The sequence below is a fragment of the Patagioenas fasciata genome, chromosome 39, assembly GCF_037038585.1.
Source record: "Patagioenas fasciata isolate bPatFas1 chromosome 39, bPatFas1.hap1, whole genome shotgun sequence".
Classification (NCBI taxonomy): Eukaryota; Metazoa; Chordata; class Aves; order Columbiformes; family Columbidae; genus Patagioenas; species Patagioenas fasciata.
The window spans coordinates 1,534,819-1,558,233 of record NC_092558.1 but is presented as its reverse complement, the minus strand read 5'-3'; the positions used below and the strand labels follow the sequence as shown (position 1 = coordinate 1,558,233).

At 71.7% G+C, this 23,415-nt stretch overlaps 1 protein-coding gene across 1 annotated transcript; it reads right to left on the bottom strand.

The window, feature by feature from the left end:
* Positions 1-187: 187 nt before the first annotated feature.
* LTBP3 (latent transforming growth factor beta binding protein 3) lies at positions 188-23,397 on the bottom strand. The gene is given in 27 exon segments (XM_071801458.1): positions 188-897; positions 2,142-2,279; positions 2,776-2,856; positions 3,303-3,480; positions 4,022-4,158; positions 4,632-4,760; positions 5,307-5,390; positions 5,633-5,800; positions 6,630-6,755; positions 8,031-8,150; positions 8,862-8,987; positions 9,474-9,593; positions 10,302-10,430; positions 10,996-11,127; positions 11,879-12,004; positions 12,594-12,689; positions 13,538-13,610; positions 14,396-14,415; positions 15,040-15,216; positions 15,801-15,959; positions 16,455-16,571; positions 17,176-17,268; positions 18,003-18,108; positions 19,486-19,557; positions 19,559-19,725; positions 20,359-20,688; positions 22,314-23,397. Coding segments are annotated over 27 exon segments (3,645 nt in total). The 5' UTR covers positions 22,615-23,397; the 3' UTR covers positions 188-757.
* Positions 23,398-23,415: the final 18 nt, after the last annotated feature.

Here is a 23,415-nt window from a genome sequence, read left to right as displayed (position 1 = left end):
AGGGGGCGGGGCACGGCGGGAGGGGGCGGGGCACGGCGGGAGGGGACGGGGCCGCCGCGAGGGGGCGGGGCACGGCGGGAGGGGGAGTCCGGGAGCGCGGGGCACGGCGGGACGGTGGGGGAGTCGCTCGGGAGGACCCAGGCGTGCGGGGGGACCCAGGCGTCCGGCGCTGGAATAAAGAGCGCGGTTGCCATGGTAACAGCCGCTTTATTGGTTTGTCTCTCGGCCCCCGGAGGAGCCCGAACCCGGGGGGGAACCCCGAAAATGGGGGGGGACACCCCCAAAACGCCAATGACCCGCGGTGACCCCCATGGACGGGCCGGGGCGGCTCCCCCTCCATTGGGGGGCGGGGGGGCACGGGGGGGTCCGGGGGGATCTGGGGGGGGCTTGGAGGGGTCCGTGGGGTTTTGGGGTTCACCGGGGGGGTTTTGAGGGGTCCGTGGTTTGGGGGTTCATGGGGGGAGCAGGCAGAGCCCCCCCCGGCGGGTGGGGGTTGGGGGTTCATTGGGGGGTTTGGGGGTGCGGGGGGGGGTTTGGGGGTCCCATGGTTCATCGGGGGGCAGGCAGAGCCCTCCCGGCGGGCGCGGGTTGGGGGTTCATCGGGGGGGTTTGGGGTTCATTGGGGGCTTTGGGGTTCATTCGGGGGTCCGGGGGGGTTTGGGGGTCCATGGGGGGTTTGGGGGTTCACCGGGGGGGTCCTTGGTCCCTGTTTCATCGGGGGGGCAGGCAGAGCCCCCGGCCGGGCGGGGTTCGGGGTTCATCGGGGGGGCAGGCAGAGCCCCCCCGGCGCGCGCCCCCTGGCGGTGCCGGCGCGGCAGGCGCAGCGGAAGGAGCCGCTGGTGTTGACGCAGCGGTCGCGGCCGCAGCGCGGGGGGGGCTCCCGGCACTCGTCGATGTCTGCGGGGGGGCACGGGGGACACGGTCACCCCCAAACAGGGACCCCCCGCACCCCTAACACAGAGAGCCCGGCACCCCAAACCAGACAGAGCCCCCCAAACAGGGACCCCCCGCACCCCTAACACAGAGAGCCCGGCACCCCAAACCAGACAGAGCCCCCCAAACAGGGACCCCCCGCACCCCTAACACAGAGAGCCCGGCACCCCAAACCAGACAGAGCCCCCCAAACAGGGACCCCCCGCACCCCTAACACAGAGAGCCCGGCACCCCAAACCAGACAGAGCCCCCCAAACAGGGACCCCCCACACCCCTAACACAGACAAAGGCGCCCAAACCCCCCCCAGCACCCCAAACACAGAGACCCCGGCACCCCAAACCCAGACAGAGACCCCCAGAACCCCCAGACCCAGACAGAGCCCCGGGGGGGCTCCTGGCACCCGTCAATGATTGCGGGGGGGGACATGGGGGACACGGTCACCCCCAAACAGGGACCCCCCGCACCCCTAACACAGAGACCCCGGCACCCCAAACCAGACAGAGCCCCCCAAACCCCCCCAGCACCCCCAAACCCCCCCCAGCACCCCCAATCCCCCCCCAAATCCCCAAAACCCCCCCAGCACCCCAAACCCCACCAGAGCCTGCGGGGGTGGCTCCCGGCACTCGTCCACATCTGGGGGGACATCTGCTGACCCCCGGCACCCCAAAACCGGACAGACAGCCCCAAACCCCCCCAGAACCCCCAAACACAGACACAGACCTCCCTGGCACCCCAAAAAACCCCATCAGAGCCACCCAGCACCCCAAAACCCCCCCAGCACCCCAAGCCCAGCCGCCTGGAACCCGGGGGGATTGGGGTGGTTACGGGGTACAGGGGGGGGTCAGGGGGGTTTGGGGGTTCAGAGCAGGTTTGGGGGCTCAGGGGGAGCTCAGGGGGGTTTTGGGGGTCCAGGGGGGTTTTGGCGTGCAATGGGGAGTTTTGGGGTCTCACCGACACAGCGCGTGCGCGTGGGGTCGGGCTGGAAGCCGGGGGGGTTCGGGGGGGTTTTGGGGTGCAATGGGGTGCAATGGGAGGTTTTGGGGTGCAATGGGGAGTTTTGGGGTCTCACCGACACAGCGCGTGCGCGTGGGGTCAGGCTGGAAGCCGGGGGGGTTCGGGGGGGTTTTGGGGTGCAATGGGGTGCAATAGGGGGTTTTGGGGTGCAATGGGGTGCAATGGAGGGTTTTGGGGTGCAATGGGGTCTCACCGACGCAGCGCGTGCGCGTGGGGTCGGGCTGGAAGCCGGGGGGGCACTCGCAGCCCCGCCCGGGGAAGGAGCGCAGGCAGCGCCCCCCAGCGGGGCAGGGGGGGCACTCGGCTGAGTCCTCCTCGGAGCTCTCGTCACCTGGGGGGGGGGGCACAGATTGGGGGGTCCCGGCGAAACCTGGGGGTCCCAGGGCCCCGGGTTGGGGTCGCGGGGCGGGGAGGGGGGGGTTGGAGTCCCGGGGGGTTTAGGGGAGTTGGCGGGGTCCGAGGAGTGAGGTTTGGGGTCCCAGGGGGGCACACGGTTGGGGCCCAGGGGGCTATTTCGGGGTTCGAGTTTAGTGGGGGGACACAGGGGCAAAGTTTGTGGTCCTGGGTGGGGGGGGCTCCCAGGGACAGTTTGGGGCCCCAGGGATTTGGGGGTTCCCGGGGGGAATTTGGGGGGATCCCGGGGGGGGTTTGGGGCCCCAGGGATTTGGGGGTTCCCGGGGGGGTTTTGGGGGTTCCCGGGGGGGGATTTGGGGGGCTCCCAGGGGGGGTTTGGGGGCTCCTGGGGGGGGTTGGGGAGGTCCCAGGGGTGGTTGGGGGGGTCCCAGGGGGGATTTGGGGGGTTCCCGGGGGGGGATTTGGGGTCCCACCTCTGCGGGGCCCCCCCAGCGCCAGGGGGCTGACGTCCCAGAAGGAGTTGCTCTCGCTCTGTGAGGGGGGGCACTGCAGGCCTGGGGGGGCCCCCGCGTCACCCCCTGAACCCCCAGCGCCCCCAGTGCCTCTTGGGGGCCCCCATAACCCACCCCCCCACAGGGACCCCCCACACCCCCCCAGCCCCACATAATCCCCCATAGGGACCCCCCAGACCCCCCTGGCACCACATAACCCCCCACAGGGATGGCCCCCATAACCCCCCCAGTCCCCCATAGCCCCCCCATTCCCCATAGGGATGCCCCATAACTTCCCCAGCCCCACATAACCCCCCATAGGGATTCCCCCCCGTACCGCCCCCCCCCAGTCCCCCGTAGCCCCTCCCCCTTGCCCCCTATACCCCATAAGAACCCCCCCCATAGCAACCTCCCCATTTCCTATAGGGCCTTCCATACCCCACAGACCCCCCCATATACGCCATTAGGCTCTATAGCGCCCCCCATACCCCCCCCTCCCCCCGGCTCACCCGCGCGGGGGGGGCAGGGCCAGCAGTGGTGCCCCCAGCCCGCCCCCCCCCGGCAGCAGCACTCGTCGCGGGTCAGGGGGCCCCCCCCGAGGGGACCCCCGCACAGCCCCTCCTCCCCCCGCCGCTGCCAGCACACGTCCCGCCGCTCCGGGGGGGGGCGCTCCGGGGGGGGGCGCTCCGGGGAGGGGCGCTCTGCGGGCACGGGGGACGCGATTGGTCCCGGCCCCATTGACCCTTTCGAGCCCCCCTGACCGTTTCAAGCCCCCCCTGACCGTTTAAAGCCCCCCGCCCCACTGACCGTTTTGAGCCCCCCGCCCCACTGACCGTTTCAAGCCCCCCTGACCGTTTCAAGACTTCCTGACCGTTTCAAGCCCCCTGCCCCACTGACCGGTTCAAGTCCCCCCTGACCGTTTCAGGGCCCCCCCTTGACCATTTCAAGCACCCCCCTGACCGTTTCAAGCCCCCCGCCCCACTGACCGTTTCAAGCCCCCCGCCCCACTGACCGTTTCAAGTCCCCCCTGACCGGTTCAGGGCCCCCCCGACCGTTTCAAGCCCCCCCTGACAGTTTCAAGCCCCCCCGCCCGACTGACCGTTTCAAGCCCCCCCTGACGGTTTCAAGCCCCCCACCCCACTGACCGTTTCAAGCCCCCCCCCGCTCCACTGACCGTTTTGAGCCCCCCCGCCCCACCGATGTTTCGAGGCCCCCCGCCCCACTGACCGGTCTCGGGGCCCCCCAGGCAGCGCCGCCCCCCGGGGTGCAGGCGGGTCCCGGGGGGGCAGGTGCAGCGGAACGACCCCCGCGTGTTCTCGCACGCCCCCGCCACGCAGTTGGACTCATCCAGACACTCGTCCACGTCTGGGGGGGCACGGGGGGGTCATGGGGACCCCCAAAACCCCCCCGGAAACACAGGGACCCCCAAACCCCCCAGGGACCCCCCCAGCACCACAAGGATCCCCCAAAGCCCAGGGACATCCCCAGCACCTCAGGGACACCCCTGGCAACCCCCCGGATCCCCCAGCATCTCAGGGACCCCCAAAACCCAGGGACCTCCCCAGTGACCCCCAGGGGCCCCCCAGGGACACCTCAGGACACCCAGTGACCCCCCAGGGACACCCAGGGACCCCCCCCCAGTGATCCCTGTGGTCACCCCCAGGACCTCCAGTGACCCCCAGTGACCCCCCCAGGGACCCCCCCAGGGACACCCCAGGACCCCCAATGACCCCTCTGGGCACCCCCAGGAATCCCCCCAGAGGTGACCCCCGGACCTCCCATTTTCGGGGACCCCCCGGTTTCGGGGCACCCCCCCCCAATTTCGGGCCCCCCCGGACCCAGGCACTGGCGCTGGCCGCTGTGGTAGTCGAAGCCCTCCCGGCAGTAGCATTCGTAGCCCGGCTGCGTGTTCACGCATTTCCCCTCCTTGCAGATCTCGGAGCCGAAGAGCCCGCACTCGTCGATGTCTGCGGGGGGCACGGGGGGGACCCCCGGGATGGGGGGCACGGGGGGGCATGGGGGCACCCCCCCCGGGATGGGGGGACACGGGGGGGACCCCCGGGATGGGGGGACACGGGGGGGCATGGGGACACCCCCCCGGGATGGGGGGACACAGGGGGGACCCCCGGGATGGGGGGACACGGGGGAGACACCCCCAGGATGGGGGGGCACGGGGGGGGACAGGGGGACATGTGGGGGCACGGGGACACCCCCTCGGGGGACAGGGAGACACCCCCTGGGATGGGGGGACACAGGGGGACACGGGAGGGACGGGGGGGACACCCCTGGGATGGGGGGGGCACGGGGGGCAGGGGGACACCCCCATCAGGGGACAGGGACAACCCCCAGGATGGGGGGGGACACACTGGGGACATGGGGACACCCCCGGGGCTGGGGGACATCCCCTGGGATTGGGGAGGGGACACAGGGAACCTGGGGGGGCCCAGGGGGGCGGGGACACCGCCTGGGCTGGGGGAGGGGACACGGGGGGGGACACGGGGGGGGACACGCACCCCGGTGCGCGGGGACCCCGAATTCCAGCGCGTTGTCGTCCTGGATGAACCCGCGGCCGTCGGGACAGAGCGCCAGGAACTCGGCTGGGGGCGGGGGGTCACTGGGGGGCTGCACCCCCAAACCCCCCGGACACCCCCAAACCCCCTGGAGCCCCCCCTGGATCACCAGGACACCCCCAGACCCCCCTGACCCCTCCAGGACCCCCGAGGACACCTCCCCAGGACCCCCCCGGAGCCCCCCTGACACCCCCCCGGGACCCCCCCAGGACCCCCCTGACCCCCCCAGGACCCCCCAGGACACCCCCCCGGGCCCCTGGCCCCCGTACCCGAGGTGGGGGGGGGGCAGGGGAAGACCTCGCAGCGGTCCCCCCAGCCGGCCCCCAGCGAGCAGCAGCACTCCCCCCGCGTCACGTTGGTCCCCAGCACCGCGTCGCAGAACGCGGCGTCGTCCAGGTGCACGTAGCACTCCTTGCGGGGGGCGGGGGGCTCCAGCGCTGAGACCCCCCCACCAGGACCGGTTACAGACCCGGGACACCCAGGGACCCCCAGGACACCCAGAGCCCCCCCAGGGACAGGTCAGAGACTCTGGACACCCCCCAGGACACCCAGGGACCCCCCGGGACACCCAGGGACACCCAGAGACCCCCAGAGCACCCCCAGGACCCCAGACCCCCCCAGAGACCCCCCCAGACCCCAGGGATCTCCCCAGAGCCCCCCCAGGACCCCCAGACCCCAGGGACCCCCCCAGAACCCTCCCAGACCCCAGGGACCCCCACAGAGTCCCCCCAGGACCCCCAGACCCCACGGACCTCCAGGGACCCCCCCAGAGTCCCCCAGAGACCCCCCCCAGGACCCCAGGGACCCCCAGAGACCCCCCCAAGACCCCAGGGACCCCCAGAGACTCCCCCCAAGACCCCAGGGACCCCCAGGGAACCCCCCCAAGTTCCCCAAGGATCCCCAGAGCCCAGGGACCCCCAGAGACCCCCCCACACCCCAGGGACCCCCCCAGAGTCCCCCAGGGATGTGTGAGAGACCCAGAGCAGCCCCCGGGGACACCCAGACCCCAGGGACCCCCAAAGACCCCCCTCCCAAGCCCCTATAATCCCTTGGAGACCCCCAGGGACCCCTTGGAGACCCCAAACCCTTAGGAACCCCCCCAGAGCCCTCCAGGGACACCCAAGCCCCCATTGCCCCCCTGCCCCCCATTGCCCCCATGGCCCCATTGCCCCCCATTCCCCCACTGCCCCCCACTCCCCCATTGCCCCCCCGCCCCCATCCCCCCCTGCCCCCCCCGCCCCCATCCCCCCATCCCCCCGCCCCCACCGCTGCAGCGCCGGCCGTCGGGGGAGCTCCTGTGCCCGGGGGGGCAGCGGCAGCGGAACGACCCCTCCAGGTTGGTGCAGGGGTGGGGGGCGCAGAGCGCGGCGTCCAGCGCACACTCGTCGATGTCTGCGGGGGGGGGTCAGCCCCAAAGCCCACGGGACCCCCCCCAAACCACCCCCAAAACCCACGGGAGCCCCTCCCCAAACCCCCCCAAAGCCCACGGGACCCCCCCCCAAACCACCCCCAAAACCCACGGGACCCCCTCCCCAAACCACCCCCAAAACCCACGGGACCCCCTCCCCAAACCCCCCCAAAACCCACGGGACCCCCCCCCAAACCACCCCCAAAACCCACGGGACCCCCCCCCAAACCACCCCCAAAACCCACGGGACCCCCTCCCCAAACCCCCCCAAAACCCACGGGACCCCCTCCCCAAACTCCCCCAAAACCCACGGGAGCCCCTCCCCAAACCCCCCCCCAAAAACCCCACTCCAAAACCCCTCCCCAAAACCCCACGGGACCCCCCACCCTGAACAACAGTCAGCATTGCACACGTGCCATTGCACACCCCGTTGCACACTCACCATGACACTCCCCCCCTTGCACACCCATTTGCACACTCACCGTGCCGCAGGGCGAACCCCGCCTTGCACACCCGTTTGCACACTCATTTGCACACTCACCGTGGCATGCGCGGCCGTGCCGCAGGGCGAACCCCGCCTTGCACACTCATTTGCACACTCACCGTGGCACGCGCGGCCGTGCCGCAGGGCGAACCCCGCCTTGCACACCCGTTTGCACACTCACCGTGGCATGCGCGGCCGTGCTGCAGGGCGAACCCCGCCTTGCACACTCATTTGCACACTCACCGTGGCACGCGCGGCCGTGCCGCAGGGCGAACCCCGCCTTGCACACCCGTTTGCACACTCACCGTGGCACGCGCGGCCGTGCCGCAGGGCGAACCCCGCCTTGCACACCCGTTTGCACACTCATTTGCACACTCACCGTGACACGCGCGGCCGTGCCGCAGGGCGAACCCCCCCTTGCACACCCGTTTGCACACTCACCGTGACACACGCGGCCGTGCCGCAGGGCGAACCCCGCCTTGCACACTCATTTGCACACTCACCGTGACACGCGCGGCCGTGCCGCAGGGCGAACCCCCCCTTGCACACCCGTTTGCACACTCACCGTGACACACGCGGCCGTGCCGCAGGGCGAACCCCGCCTTGCACACTCATTTGCACACTCACCGTGACACGCGCGGCCGTGCCGCAGGGCGAACCCCGCCTTGCACACCCGTTTGCACACTCATTTGCACACTCACCGTGGCACGCGCGGCCGTGCCGCAGGGCGAACCCCGCCTTGCACACCCGTTTGCACACTCATTTGCACACTCACCGTGGCACGCGCGGCCGTGCCGCAGGGCGAACCCCGCCTTGCACACGCAGCGGAACGAGCCCGGGCTGTTCACACACTCGCCCCCCACGCACGCGCCCGGGAACTCACACTCGTCGATGTCTGTGGGAACGGGGGGGTCACGGCCATGGGACCCCCGGGGAACCCCCATAGAACCCCCCGACCCCTATAGAGCCCCCATAGAACCCCCAGAGCCCCCCGACCCCTATAGAGCCCCCATAGAGCCCCCATAGAACCCCCCGACCCCTATAGAGCCCCCATAGAGCACCCATAGAACCCCCGACCCCTATAGAGCCCCCATAGAACCCCCAGAGCCCCCCGACCCCTATAGAGCCCCCATAGAGCCCCCATAGAACCCCCCGACCCCTATAGAGCCCCCAAAGAACCCCCAGAGCCCCCCGACCCCTATAGAGCCCCCATAGAACTCCCACAGAACCTCCTGGCCCCTATAAAGCCCCCATAGAACCCCTCGAAAATCCCCTGACCCCTAAAGACCCCCAGACCCACCCCAAGCCCCTACACAGCCCCCCCATCCCCCATCGCCCCCCATCCCCCATCCCCCCCATCCCTCATAGCCCCCCATCCCCCATACCCCATCCCTCATAGCCCCCCCATACCCTCCCATCCCCCACCGCCCCCCATAGCCCCCCATCCCCCATCCCCCCCCATCCCTCATCCCCCCCATCCCCCATAGCCCCCCATACCTCCCCATCCCCCATAGCCCCCATACCTCCCCATCCCCCGCCATCCCCCATAGCCCCCCATCCCCCCCATCCCCCCAAGTCCCCCCTCCCCAGCGCCCCCCGAGCGCACCCTGGCAGCGGGGGGGGTCCCGCGCGGGCTGCGTCCCGGGGGGGCACTGGCAGCTGTAGGAGCCGGGGGTGTTCACGCAGACGCCCCCCCCCGGACACGCGGCCGCCCCCTCGCACTCGTTCACATCTGGGGGGACACGGGCCTGGGGGTCACGGGGGGACACCTGGGGACCCCAAGGGGCGGGGGGTCTAGAGGGGGCTCGGGGGTGCTGGGGGGCTCAGGGGGTTGGGGGCCCAGAGGGGGCTGGGGGTCCCCAAGAAGGTCAGAGGGGTCAAGGGGATTCCTGGGGGGTCATGGGGGGTCCCAGGGAGATTTGGGAGCATCCCGGGGGGTAAAAAGAGGTTCAGGGGGGTCGGGGGGGGTCTGGGGGGGTTCAGGGGGGTCTGGGGTGTTTGGAGGGTCAGAGGTGTTTGGGGGTTCAGAGGTTTGGGGGTTCAGGGGTGTTTGGGGGGGTCCTGGGGTGTTTGGGGGGTCCTAGGGGGGTCAGGGGGTCCTGGGGGTCCGGGGGGGTTTGGGGGTTCAGGGGTGTTTTGGGGGCCCCAGGGGGTTTGGGGGGTCCTGGGGGGTTCAGGGGTGTTTTGGGGGGCCCCAGGGGGTCTGGGGGGGTCTCACCCAGGCAGGCGCCGTTGAGTCCCCGGAAGCCGGGGGGGCAGGGGGTGCAGGTGAACCCCCCCGGCTGGTTCTCGCACTTGGAGTCGGGACAGGAGCCCCCGTCCTGGCACTCGTCGATGTCTGGGGACGGGGACATTGGGGACAGGGACATTGGGGACAGGGACAGGGGGGACAGGGGGACAGGGGGACAGGGGGACATTGGGCACACAGAGGGAACTCTGTTATCAGGGGTCCCCCATCCCTGGTGTCCCTGTGTCCCCCCCGCCCCCATCTCCCCGCAGTGTCCCCATTGTCACCTTCACACAGCAGGTGCTCTGAGCCCTGGTGTCCCCCCCAAGTCCCCACAGTGTCCCCATGTCCCCATTGCCACCTTCACACAGCGGGTGCCGCGCACCCCGGTGTCCCCATGTCCCCCCATGCCCCCATGTCCCCCCATGTCCTCATGGCCCCATGTCCCCCCATGTCCCCATGTCCCGACGATGTCCCATTGTCACCTTTGCAGAGCGGGTGCCACGCGCCCCAGTGTCCCTCCCATGTCCCCCCATGTCCCCATGTCCACATTGTCACCCTCGCAGAGCGGGTGGCGCGCGCCCCTGCGCCCGTGTCTGTCCCCCCATGTCCCCATGATGTCCCCCCCCGATGTCCCCATTGTCACCCTCGCAGAGCGGGTGGCGCGCGCCCCTGCGCCCGTGTCTGTCCCCCCATGTCCCCCCCCCATGTCCCCCCGATGTCCCCATTGTCACCCTCGCAGAGCGGGTGGCGCGCGCCCCTGCGCCCGTGTCTGTCCCCCCATGTCCCCATGATGTCCCCCGATGTCCCCATTGTCACCCTCGCAGAGCGGGTGGCGCGCGCCCCTGCGCCGGTAGCCGGGGTGGCACTCGCAGCTGTAGTGGCCGGGGACGTTGGTGCAGGTGCCGCCGTCCCCGCAGATCCCGGCCTTGGCGCACTCGTCGATGTCTGCGCGACGGCGCCGCCGTCCCCAAACGTGGCCCCAAACGTGTCCCCAAACGTGTCCCCAAACGTGGCCCCAAACGTGTCCCCAAACGTGGCCCCAAACGTGGCCCCAAACGTGGCCCCAAACGTGGCCCCAAATGTGGCCCCAAACGTGTCCCCAAACGTGGCCCCAACCGTGTCCCCAACTGTGTCCCCAACCATGTCCCCAAACATGGCCCCAACCTCGTCCCCAGCTGTGTCCCCAGCCGTGTCCCCAGCCGTGTCCCCAACCTTGTCCCGTGTCCCCAACCCATGCTGTGTCCCCAACCCCATGTCCCCAACCCACGTCCCCAAACCCACCTGTTCCACATCCCCATCATTGTCCCCAACCCCATCCTGTGTCCCCAACCCCATCCTTGACCCCAACGCCATCCCATGTCCCCATCATTGTCCCCAATCCCGTCCTGTGTCCCCCTGTCCCGTGTCCCCCTGTCCCCGTGTCCCCCTGTTCCCCACCCATGTCCCCTGTCCCGTGTCCCCTGTCCCGTGTCCCCTGTCCCGTCCCCTGTCCCGTGTCCCCGTCCCTCACCAGCGCAGGCCCGGACGCCCTTGCTGAGGCGCAGCTGGAAGCCCCGGTGACAGTGACAGGTGTAGGAGCCCCCGGTGTTCATGCACACGCCCCGCCCGGGCCCGCACGGCTCCAGCTCACACTCGTTCACGTCTGTGACGGTGACACGTGGGACGGTGACACGTGTGACAGTGACAGTGACACGTGTGACGGTGACACGTGTGACAGTGACACGTGTGACAGGGCCACATGGGGCCTCAGGGACAGTGACAATGACCATGACCCCTGACCCCCGTGACCCCTGACCCCGTACCGGTGCAGAGGCGCCATGCGGGGTTCCAGCGGTAGCCGGGGTGGCAGTGACCGCGACCATGACCCCGTGACCCCTGACCCCCGTGACCCCTGACCCCGTACCGGTGCAGAGGCGCCGCGCGGGGTTCCAGCGGTAGCCAGGGTGGCAGTGACCGTGACCATGACCCTGTGACCCCTGACCCCCGTGACCCCTGACCCCGTACCGGCAGTGACCGTGACCCCATGACCCCGTGACCCCCCGTGACCCCTGACCCCGTACCAGTGCAGAGGCGCCGCGCGGGGTTCCAGCGGTAGCCGGGGTGGCAGTGACCGTGACCATGACCCCGTGACCCCCCGTGACCCCTGACCCCCCGTGACCCCTGACCCCGTACCAGTGCAGAGGCGCCGCGCGGGGTTCCAGCGGTAGCCGGGGTGGCAGTGACCGTGACCATGACCCCATGACCCCCCGTGACCCCTGACCCCCCGTGACCCCTGACCCCTGACCCCGTACCGGTGCAGAGGCGCCGCGCGGGGTTCCAGCGGTAGCCGGGGTGGCAGTGACCGCGACCATGACCCCGTGACCCCTGACCCCCCGTGACCCCTGACCCCGTACCGGTGCAGAGGCGCCGCGCGGGGTTCCAGCGGTAGCCGGGGTGGCAGTGGCAGCTGAAGCCCCCCGGGCCCATCAGGCACTCCCCGGGGCCACAGATGTTCCGGTTCAGTTTGCACTCGTCCGTCTCTGGGGGGCACAGAAAACGGGGGGGGTCGGGGCGGAAATGGGGGGGTTGGGGTGTCCTGGGGGGTTGGGGTGTCTGGGGGGGTTGGGGTGTCCTGGGGGGTCCCAGGGGGGTTGGGGGTCCGGAGGGGGGGTTTGGGGTGTCCTGGGGGGTTGGGGTGTCCCGGGGGATCCCAGAGGATCCTGGGGTGTTCGGGGTGTCCCAGGGGGTCCTGGGGGGGATTTTGGGGTCCCAGGGGGTTTGGGGTGTCCATGGGGGTGTCCTGGGGGCTCCCAGAGGATCCCAGGGGGTTTTGGGGTGTCCTGGGGGGTCCCAGGGGGGCTGGGGGTCCCAGGGTGGGGTTTGGGTGTCCTGGGGGGGCTCGGGTGTCCCAGGGCTGTCCCGGGGGGGGTTGGGGTGTCCAAGGGGGTCGGGGGGGGCTTTGGGGTGTCCTGGGGGGGTCCTGGGGGGGTCTGGGTGTCCCAGGGGGTCCTGGGGGGGTTTTGGGGTCCCTGGGAGGGTCAGGGTGTCCCGGGGGGTTTTGGGGTGTCCTGGGGTGTCCGGGGGGGGTCCCAGGGGGGTCCCGGGGGGTCCTGGGGCCGGGTCCCTCACCGGTGACCTGAGTGGGCGCCATCTCGGCCGCGCCGCGCGGGAGCTGCTCGGCCACCACCCGCCAGAGCACGGCCGTGGTGGGACGGGCCACCACCTCTGGGGACAGGGACATGGGGACAGTCACCCCGGTGTCCCCACGGCCGTGGTGGGACGGGCCACCACCTCTGGGGACAGGGACATGGGGACAGTCACCCCGGTGTCCCCACGGCCGTGGTGGGACGGGCCACCACCTCTGGGGACAGGGACATGGGGACAGTCACCCCGGTGTCCCCACGGCCGTGGTGGGACGGGCCACCACCTCTGGGGACAGGGACATGGGGACAGTCACCCCGGTGTCCCCACGGCCGTGGTGGGACGGGCCACCACCTCTGGGGACAGGGACATGGGGACAGTCACCCCGGTGTCCCCACGGCCGTGGTGGGACGGGCCACCACCTCTGGGGACAGGGGACATGGGGACAGTCACCCCGGTGTCCCCACGGCCGTGGTGGGACGGGCCACCACCTCTGGGGACAGGGACATGGGGACAGTCACCCCGGTGTCCCCACGGCCGTGGTGGGACGGGCCACCACCTCTGGGGACAGGGACATGGGGACAGTCACCCCGGTGCCCCCACGGCCGTGGTGGGACGGGCCACCACCTCTGGGGACAGGGACATGGGGACAGTCACCCCGGTGTCCCCACGGCCGTGGTGGGACGGGCCACCACCTCTGGGGACAGGGACATGGGGACAGTCACCCCGGTGCCCCCACGGCCGTGGTGGGACGGGCCACCACCTCTGGGGACAGGGACATGTCCCCATGTCCCCCCATGTCCCCCCACGTCCCATGTCCCATGTCTCCGTGCCCCGTGTCCCTCACCCAGGTACCGGGGGGGTCGCTGCTCCCCCCAATGTCCCCATGTCCCCCCATGTCCCCCCATGTCCCCGTGCCCCGTGTCCCTCACCCGGGTACCGGGGGGGGTCGCTGCTCCCCGGCTGCTGCTCCATCTCCTCCGCGTGGCCCCAAAACGCCGGCAGCTGGGGGGCGACAGTGTCCCCGTGTCCCCAACCCCCGTGTCCCCAACCCCCGTGTCCCCAACCCCCGTGTCCCCCACACCCCCCGTGTCCCCAACCCCCGTGTCCCCAACCCCCGTGTCCCCCAGACCCCCCGTGTCCCCCAGACCTCCCGTGTCCCCACTTCCCCTGTGTCCCCAACCCCCGTGTCCCCCAGACCCCCCGTGTCCCCCAGACCCCCCGTGTCCCCAACCCCTGTGTCCCCAACCCCCGTGTCCCCCAGACCCCCCGTGTCCCCAACCCCCGTGTCCCCCAGACCCCCCGTGTCCCCCAGACCCCCCGTGTCCCCAACCCCCGTGACCCCCAGACCCCCCATGTCCCCAACCCCCGTGTCCCCCAGACCCCCCGTGTCCCCAACCCCCGTGTCCCCCAGACCCCCCGTGTCCCCCAGACCCCCCGTGTCCCCAACCCCCGTGTCCCCCAGACCCCCCGTGTCCCCAACCCCTGTGTCCCCAACCCCCGTGTCCCCCAGACCCCCCGTGTCCCCCAGACCCCCCGTGTCCCCAACCCCCGTGACCCCCAGACCCCCCATGTCCCCAACCCCTGTGTCCCCAACCCCCGTGTCCCCCAGACCCCCTGTGTCCCCAACCCCTGTGTCCCCAACCCCCGCCACGTCCCCCCAGACCCCCCATATCTCCCAATGTCCCCCAACACCCCCTGTCCCCCCAACACCCCCTGTGTCCCCAACACCCCCCCTGTCCCCCCAACACCCCCCATGTCCCCAACACCCCCCATGTCCCCGCACTCACCATGGCCGGGGGGGTGGCAGCTGTGGGGGAAGGGGGTGATGAGACACGGGGAGGGGGCTTGGAGGACATGGGGGGGGACACAGGGACAGGGTGGGGGTGCAGAGGGGTCATGGGGGACATGGGGGGGACACGGGGGGGACGCAGGGGTACAGGGGGTGGCGTGGGGACACGGGGGGACCCGCCTGGCTGCGGGGGGGCTTGGGGGGGCAGGGGGGGCTCGGGGGTTGCAGGGGTGGGGGTGCAGAGGGGTCATGGGGGGGACACGGGGACGGGGGGGGCACAGAGGGGTCGTGGGGGGACACGGGGGGCCTGGGGTTGCAGAGTGGGGGGGGTGGGGGCACCCACCTGGCTGCGGGGGGGGTGTGGGGGGCTCGGTGGCGGCGGGGGCGCGGGGGGGGGGCGGGGGCACCCACCTGGCAGCGGGGGGGGCGCGGGGGCCTCGGTGGGCGCGGGGGCGCGGGGGGGGGGCGCGGGGGGGCGGGGCACCCACCTGGCAGCGGGGGGGGCGCGGGGGGGGGCGGGGCACCCACCTGGCAGCGGGGGGGGCGCGGGGGGGGGCGGGGCACCCACCTGGCAGCGGGGGGGGCGCGGGGGCCTCGGTGGGCGCGGGGGCGCGGGGGGGGCGGGGGGGGCGGGGCACCCACCTGGCAGCGGGGGGGGCGCGGGGGCCTCGGTGGGCGCGGGGGCGCGGGGGGGGGCGCGGGGGGGCGCGTCGGGGTGCAGCTGCAGGGTGAAGTCGCTCTCGCCCTGGATCGTCAGCGTCTGGTGCGAGGTCAGCACGTGGTAGCCCTTCCCGGCCGGGCAGATCGCCTTGAACGCCGCTGCGGGGGGGTCAGCGCCGCCGCCCCCCGCCCCCGACACCCCCGGGCCCCCTGAACCCCCACGGACCCCCCTGAACTGCCAATGACCCCCCCAGACCCCCACAAACCCCCCCGGACCCCCCAAACCCCCACTGACCCCCCTGAACCCCCCCGAACCCCACTGACCCCCCTGAACTGCCAATGACCCCCCAGACCCCCCCAAACCCCCCTGACCCCCCCAAACCCTCCCGGACCCCCCAAACCCCCACTGACCCCCCTGAACCCCACTGACTCCCCAATGTATCTCCAATGTCCCCCATGTCCCCAATACCTTCCCATGTCCCCCATGTCCCCATTACCCCCCATGTCCCCCATGTCCCCATACCCCCCTTTGCCCCCCGTATCCCCAATGTCCCCCATGTCCCCAATACCTTCCCATGTCCCCCATGTCCTCATTACCCCCCATGTCCCCACGTCCCCCCATGTCCCGCATGTCCCCCCCTCCCCCCGCATCCCTGATGTCCCCCATGTCCCCCAACTCCCCCCGCCCCCGGGTCCCCCCCGCCCCCCCAGGTCCCCCCGGTCCCCGATGTCCCCGGGCGCACCGGTGCCGTCGGGGGGGCAGCGCAGGCAGCGCCCCCCCCAGGCCTTGCCCACGCTGCAGCAGCAGGTCTGGCGGCTCAGCCGCGTGGGGAGGGGGTGCTGGCACTGCCCCCCGCCCCCCACCAGCCGGAAGCACAGCCCGCGCTCCTCGCCCTTCTCCGCTGGGGGGAGGGGTCAGCACCCCAAAACGGCCCTGAGCCCCCCCAGAGTCCACAGGCCCCCGCAGCCCCCCCTGCGACCCCCAGCCCCCCCCAGCCCCATGGGACCCTCCCACAGTCCCCCCAGGACCCCCAGCCCCCCCCAGCCCCATGGGCCCCCCCTCAGAGCCCCCCAAACCCCATGGACCCCCCAGCCCCATGGGACCCCCCCACAGCCCCCCAAAACCCACAGCCCCCCCGGGGGTCCCATGCCCCACAGCCCCCCATAGCCCCCCCATGGGCCCCCCGTACCCAGGCAGCCCCCCCGGGGTCCCGTGCCCCACAGCCCCCCATAGCCCCCCCATGGGCCCCCCGTACCCAGGCAGCCCCCCCGGGGGGCCCCGTGCCCCACAGCCCCCCATAGCCCCCATAGCCCCCCCATAGCCCCCCGTACCCAGGCAGCCCCCCCGGGGGGCCCCGTGCCCCACAGCCCCCCATAGCCCCCATAGCCCCCCGTACCCAGGCAGCCCCCCCGGGGGGCCCCGTGCCCCACGGCGCAGGCGCAGCGGAAGCTCCCGGGGCTGTTCAGGCACTCGCCCAGGGGACAAACCCCGGGCAGCGCGCACTCGTTGATGTCTGGGGACACGGGGACAGCGTTGGGGACACGGGGACAGTATCGGGGACATGGGGACAGCATCAGGGACATTGGGACAGCATTGGGGACACGGTGACATCGGGGACATCATTGGGGACATGGGCACATCACTGGGGACATCATCAGGGACACTGGAGACATCACTGGGGACATGGGGACAGCATCGGGGACATGGGGACAGCGTTGGGGACATGGGGACAACGTTGGGGACATTGCGGCCATCATTGGGGACATGGGGACATGGAGACATGAGGACATTCGGGACATCATCTGGCACATTAGGGACATCAATGGGGACATGGAGACATCGTTGGGGACATCAGGGACATCACTGGCGACATTGACACCTCTGCCACGCCCGCCCCACGCCCTTGATCCGCCCGCATCACACCACGGCCCCGCCCAACATCAGGCCACGCCCACAGCCAAGTTCCGCCCACACCCCGCCCACACTCAGCCCCCGCCCACACCGCACAAGGCTCCACCCACACCTCCGCCCTCACCCAGCCCAAGCCCCGGCCCGGCCCCGCCCACAGCCTGACCACGCCCACCCCGAGCCCCGCCCCGGCCCCGCCCACATCCTACCCTGGCAGTGGCTGCTGTTGAGCCGCTTGTAGCCCTGGGGACAATCCCCGAGCTGCTCCCCCCGCGGGGACCCCGACTTGTGCACCCCCGCATCTGCAACGGCACCGCCAATGTCACCGCCACCGCCACCGTCACCATCACCATCACCATCACTGCCACCACCACCGCCAATGTCACCGCCACCGCCACCGTCACCATCACTGCCACCGCCACCGCCAATGTCACCGCCACCGCCACCGTCACCGCCACCGCCACCGCCAATGTCACCGCCACCGCCACCGTCACCATCACTGCCACCACCACCGCCACCGTCACTGCCACCACCACTGCCAACGTCACCGCCACTGCCACCATCACCATCACTGCCACCACCACCGCCAATGTCACCGCCACCGCCACCGTCACCATCACTGCCACCATCACCATCACTGCCACCACCACCGCCAACATCACCGCCACCGCCAACGTCACCATCACCGCCACCGCCACCGTCACCGCCATTGCCACCGCCACCGTCACCGTCACCACCACCGCCGCCACCACCGCTGCCACCGTCACCATCACTGCCACCCCCACCGTCACCGCCATCGCCACCGCCACCGCCACCGCCACCGTCACCATCACCGCCATTGCCACCGTCACCATCACCGTCACCACCACCGCCGCCACCACCGCTGCCACCGTCACCATCACTGCCACCCCCACCGTCACCGCCATCGCCACCGCCACCACCACCGCCACTGCATGCCGGGGTCCCCCGGACGCCGGGGTCCCCGCGGGGCCCCTGCATGCCCGGGGTTGTGGGGGGGTTGGGGGGTCCCACTCACAGTGCAGCTGGGGACACTTGTGGCACTTGCTCTGTCCCCACGCCGTCCCCACGCTGCCGCAGCAATCCTCCTGCTTCGTCAGCCCGGGCAGCGGGTTGCTGCCGCACTGCGGCGGGGGTCAGCACCCCAACACCCGCACCCCAACACCCGCACCCCAACACCCGCACCCCCAACACCCGCACCCCATCACCCGCACCCCAACACCCGCACCCCGAAACACCCGCACCCCAACACCCACACCCCAAAACATCCGCACCCCGAAACACCCGCACCCGAACAGCTGCACCCCAACACCCGCACCCGAAACACCCGCACCCCAACACCCGCACCCGAAACACCCGCACCCCAACACCCGCACCCCAAAGAGCCACACCCCGAAACACCCGCACCCCAACACCCGCACCCCAAACAAACACCTGCACCCCGAACAGCCGCACCCCAAACACCTGCACCCCAACACCCGCACCCCAACACCTGCACCCTGAAACAACTGCACCCCAAACACCTGCACCCCAACACCCGCACCCCAACACCTGCACCCCAAACACCCCCTGCACCCCGAAACACCCACACCCCGAAACACCCCCTGCACCCAAAACACCCACACCCCAAACACCTGCACCCTCAAACCCCCATGTCCCCCAAAATACCCCCAAACCTCATGTCCCCATGCACCCCCAAACCCCCTGTCCCCCCATGCCCCCCCAATCCCCCCTACACCCCCAAACCTCATGTGCCCCTGCACCCCCAAACCCCCACGTGCCCCCGCACCCCTGAACCCCCATGTCCCCCCTTTCCCCCCATGTCCCCCTGCACCATGTCCCCCCATGTCCCCCCATATCCCCCTACACCCCCAAACCCCATTTGCCCCCCGCACCCCTGAACCCCCATGTCCCCCTTCCCCCCATGTCCCCCTGCACCATGTCCCCCCATGTCCCCCCATATCCCCCTACACCCCCAAACCCCATTTGCCCCCCGCACCCCTGAACCCCCATGTCCCCCCTTTCCCCCCATGTCCCCCTGCACCATGTCCCCCCATGTCCCCCCATATCCCCCTACACCCCCAAACCCCATTTGCCCCCCGCACCCCTGAACCCCCATGTCCCCCCTTCCCCCCATGTCCCCCCCTGCACCCCCAATCCCCCATGTCCCCCCAATCCCCCCTGCACCCCCACACCCCCACGTGCCCCTCGCACCCCTGCACCCCCATGTCCCCCCATATTCCCCCCTGCACCCTCAACCCCCACGTCCCCCATGTCCCCCTGCACCCCCATGTCCCCCATTTCCCCCTGCACCCCCCACCCCCATGTCCCCCTAATCCCCCCTGCACCCTCAACTCCCACGTCCCCCCATGTCCCCCCGCCCCCCCATGCCCCCCCATGTCCCCCCCTGCACCCCCAACCCCCATGTCCTCCCTGTCCCCCCATATTCCCCCCTGCACCCCCATGTCCCCCATGTCCCCCCGCGCCCCCCGCCCCCTCACCGAGTGCTTGGGCAGCGTCTCCTGGAAGCAGCGCCCCAGCGGTTTGTGGGTGGGGGGGCGGGGGGGCGCGGGGGAGGGGGGGGGGCTGGGCGGGGTGCGCCAGCAGCAGGCGGGGGAGGGGCGGGGGGGCGCCGCCCTCGGGCGGGGGGGGCGGGGGGGGGCGGGGCTCCAGCCGGTGGACCTGCACCGAGGCCTCGGGGGGGTGGTGCACGCGCACGTTCAGCAGCGGGGGGGCCTGCGCTGGGGGGGGCGCGCGTGGGACCCCGGAACGGGACCCCGCACCCCCCGGGCCCCCAGATCCCCCCGGGCCCCCCCACGGGCCCCCCCTGGAAATGGGACCCCAACCCCCCCAGAACCAGGACCCCCGGGAACGGGACCCCTAAAACCCCCAGAGCCCCCCCACCCCCTGAACCCCCAACTGCCCTGAACCCCCAAATCCCCCCTGAACCCCCCTATCCCCCCCAAACCCCCTCCAAACCCCCCCACCCCCACATCCCCCCCTCCCCCCTAAACCCCCAAGCCCCCCACATCCCACTCTGCCCCCCAAACCCCCCTAAGTCCCCACCCCCCATCCCCCCCTGCCCCCAAACACCCCCAAAACCCCCACTCCCATATCCCCCCCAAACCCCCCCCAAAGCCCCCACCTCCACATCCCCCCACCCCCGTATCCCCCCAAACCCGCCCCAAGCCCCACCCCCATATCCCCCCTGCCCCCCAAACCTCCCCCCAAGCCCCATTCCCATATCCCCCCCACCCCCCAAGCCCCCCCATATCCCCACCCCCTATATCCCCCCAAACCCCCATCCTCCCCCAGAGCCCCTCCCCCCACGCCCCTCCAACCCCCCCCCCATCCCCCCCGCCCCCCCCCGGTACCTTCAGCCGAGAGCTGCCCGGGCCCCAGCGGCACCACGAACGTGGCGTGGCTGACGTGCCCCGCCCCCCCCGCGGGGGACGCCGCCCCCCCCGCCCCGGCCGGCCCCGCCCCGCCCCCCCCCGCGCCGTGGGCGGGGGGCTCGGGGGGGGCGGGGCCGTCGGCGATCACGTGCACGGCGTAAACCGCCACCTTGGGGGGGTCCGGGGGGGGCGGCTCCGGGGGGGGCCCCGCGGGCACCTGGCAGAACCGGCCCGTGAAGCTGGGGGGGCACAGGCAGTGCGAGCGGGAGCTGCACTGCCCCCCGTTCATGCACGGGAGGGGGCACACCACTGGGGGGGGGGGGAAACGGGGTCAGGGCACCCCAAAACACCCCCGACCCCAAAACCCCCCCAAACCCACCCTGAACCCCCGGTCCCTGCGCTGCCCCCCGTTCATGCACGGGAGGGGGCACCACTGGGGGGGGGGAAACGGGGGTCAGGGCACCCCAAAACACCCCCTGAACCCCCAAACCACCCGAACCCCTGGACCCCCAGCCCCTCTCCCCACCCCGTCCCCTCCTGTCCCCCCCTTTGTCCCCACCCCTGTCCCACTGACCCTGCTCACTCTGCCCCACCCCTGTCCCCACCCTTGTCCCCTGCCCCAGCCCCTCCCTGTCCCCATCCCTGTGTCCCCATCCCTGTCCCCATCCCTGTGTCCCCATCCCTGTGTCCCCATCCCTGTCCCCAACCTCATCTCCCTGTCCCCATCCCTGTCCCCATCCTTGTCCCCTGCCCCAGCCCCTCCCTGACCCCATCCCCGTGTCCCCATCCCTGTCCCCATCCCTGTCCCCATCCCTATGTCCCCAACCTCATCTCCCTGTCCCCATCCCTGTGTCCCCATCCCCATGTCCCCAACCTCATCTCCCTGTCCCCATCCCTGTGGCCCCATTCCTGTCCCCAACCTCATCTCCCTGTCCCCATCCCTGACGTCCCCATCCCTGATGTCCCCATCCCGTTCCCACCTCTGTCCCCATCCATGTCCTCAATCCCATCTCCCTATCCCCACCCTCATGTCCCCATCCCCGTGTCCCCATCCCTGTCCCCATCCCCGTGTCCCCATCCCTGTCCCCATCCCCGATGTCCCCATCCCGTCCCCACCTCTGTCCCCAACCTCATTCCTCTGTCCCCATCCCTATCCCATCACATCCCACCCTTGTCCCACCTCATCGCCACCTCCCCCCTGTCCCCATCTTGACCCTGTCCCCATGTCACCTGTCCCCATCTTGACCCTGTCCTTTTGTCACCTGTCCCCACCTCCCCCCTGTCCCCATCTTGACCCTGTCCCCATGTCACCCATCCCCATCTTGACCCTGTCCCCATGTCACCTGTCCCCAGCTCCCTCCTGTCCCCATCTTGACCCTGTCCCCATGTCCCCCCGTGTCCCCTGTCCCCCCACATTCCCGTATCCCCCCGTGTCCCATGTCCCATGTCCCCTGTCCCCCCACGTTCCCGTATCCCCCCGTGTCCCGTGTCCCCATGTCCCCATGTCCCCCTGTCTCCTGTGTCCCCGTGTGTTCTGTGTCCCCCCATATCCCCATGTCCCCCCACGTCCCCGTGTCCCCCCGTGTCCCTGTATCCCCGTATCCCCATGTCCCCCCGTATCCCCATGTCCCCCCGTGTCCCGTGTCCCCCTGCGTCCCCATGTCCCCCCGCATGCCCCCATATCCCCATGTCCCCCCATATCCCCATGTCCCCCCATATCCCCATGTCCCCCCGTGTGTCCCCCCGCGCCCCCCCGCCCCCCCGCCCACGTGACTCACCCACGCGGAAGCCGTGCCCCGTGAGCGTGTCCCCCCGTGTGTCCCCCCGCGCCCCCCCCGCCCCCCCGCCCACGTGACTCACCCACGCGGAAGCCGGGCCCCGTGAGCGTGTCCCCCCGTGTGTCCCCCCGCGCCCCCCCCGCCCACGTGACTCACCCACGCGGAAGCCGGGCCCCGTGAGCGTGTCCCCCGCGTGCCCGTTCTCGCCGATGAGCGTGGTGTTGGAGCCCGCGCGGCACGAGTCCCGGCACGCGCCCCCGCGCTGGCACGTGCGCCGGCACACGAGCGGCGCCACCACCACCCGGAAGCGCTCGCGCGCCAGCGCCGCCCCCCCGCCCCCGGCCCCGCCCCCGGCCCCGCCCCCGGCCCCGCCCCCCGTCGCCCCCTCCCCCCGCAGCGCCCCCAGCGCCGCCAGCGCCGCCAGCAGCGCCCCCCAGCGGCCCCCCCCGCGCCGCATCGCGCCCGGACGCCTGGGTCCCCTCCCGGACGCCTGGGTCCCTTCCCGGACGCCTGGGTCCCTTCCCGGGGGCAGTCCCGGACGCCTGGGTCCCCTTTAGGGGGACGCCCGAACGCCTGGGTCCCTTCCTGGGGGGAGTCCCGGACGCCTGGGTCCCTTCCTGGCGGGAGTCCCGAACGCCTGGGTCCCCTTTAGGGGCGCTCCCGGACGCCTGGGTCCCCTCCCGGGGGCAGTCCCGGATGCCGGGGTCCCCTCCCGAACGCCTGGGTCCCTTCCTGGGGGGAGTCCCGGACGCCTGGGTCCCCTTTAGGGGGGCACCCGAACGCCTGGGTCCCTTCTTGGGGGGAGTCCCGGACGCCTGGGTCCTTTCCTGGGGAGGCTCCCGGACGCCTGGGTCCCTTCCTGGGGGGCTCCCGGACGCCTGGGTCCCCCCTCACCGGACGCCTGGGTTCCCGCCGGACGCCTGGGTCCTCTCTGCGATGGGGGCGGGGGGGGGCCCGGACGCCTGGGTTCCCGCCGGAGCGGGGGAGGGTGGGCGGGGAGCCCGGACGCCTGGGTCCTCTCCAGGAATTTTGGGGGGGGGGGGGGGGGAAGGTTGGGGGAGGGGAGGAGCCCGGATGCCTGGGTCCCTTCCCGGACGCCTGGGTCCCCCTTCCAGCGCTGGGGGGAGGCCCGAGCTGGATGGGGGGGAGGGCGCCCGGATGCCTGGGTCCCCACGTACGGTGATGGGGCCCTCCCGGACGCCTGGGTACCCCCCGAACTCCTGGGTCCCCCCCGGACGCCTGGGTCCCTCCCGAACTC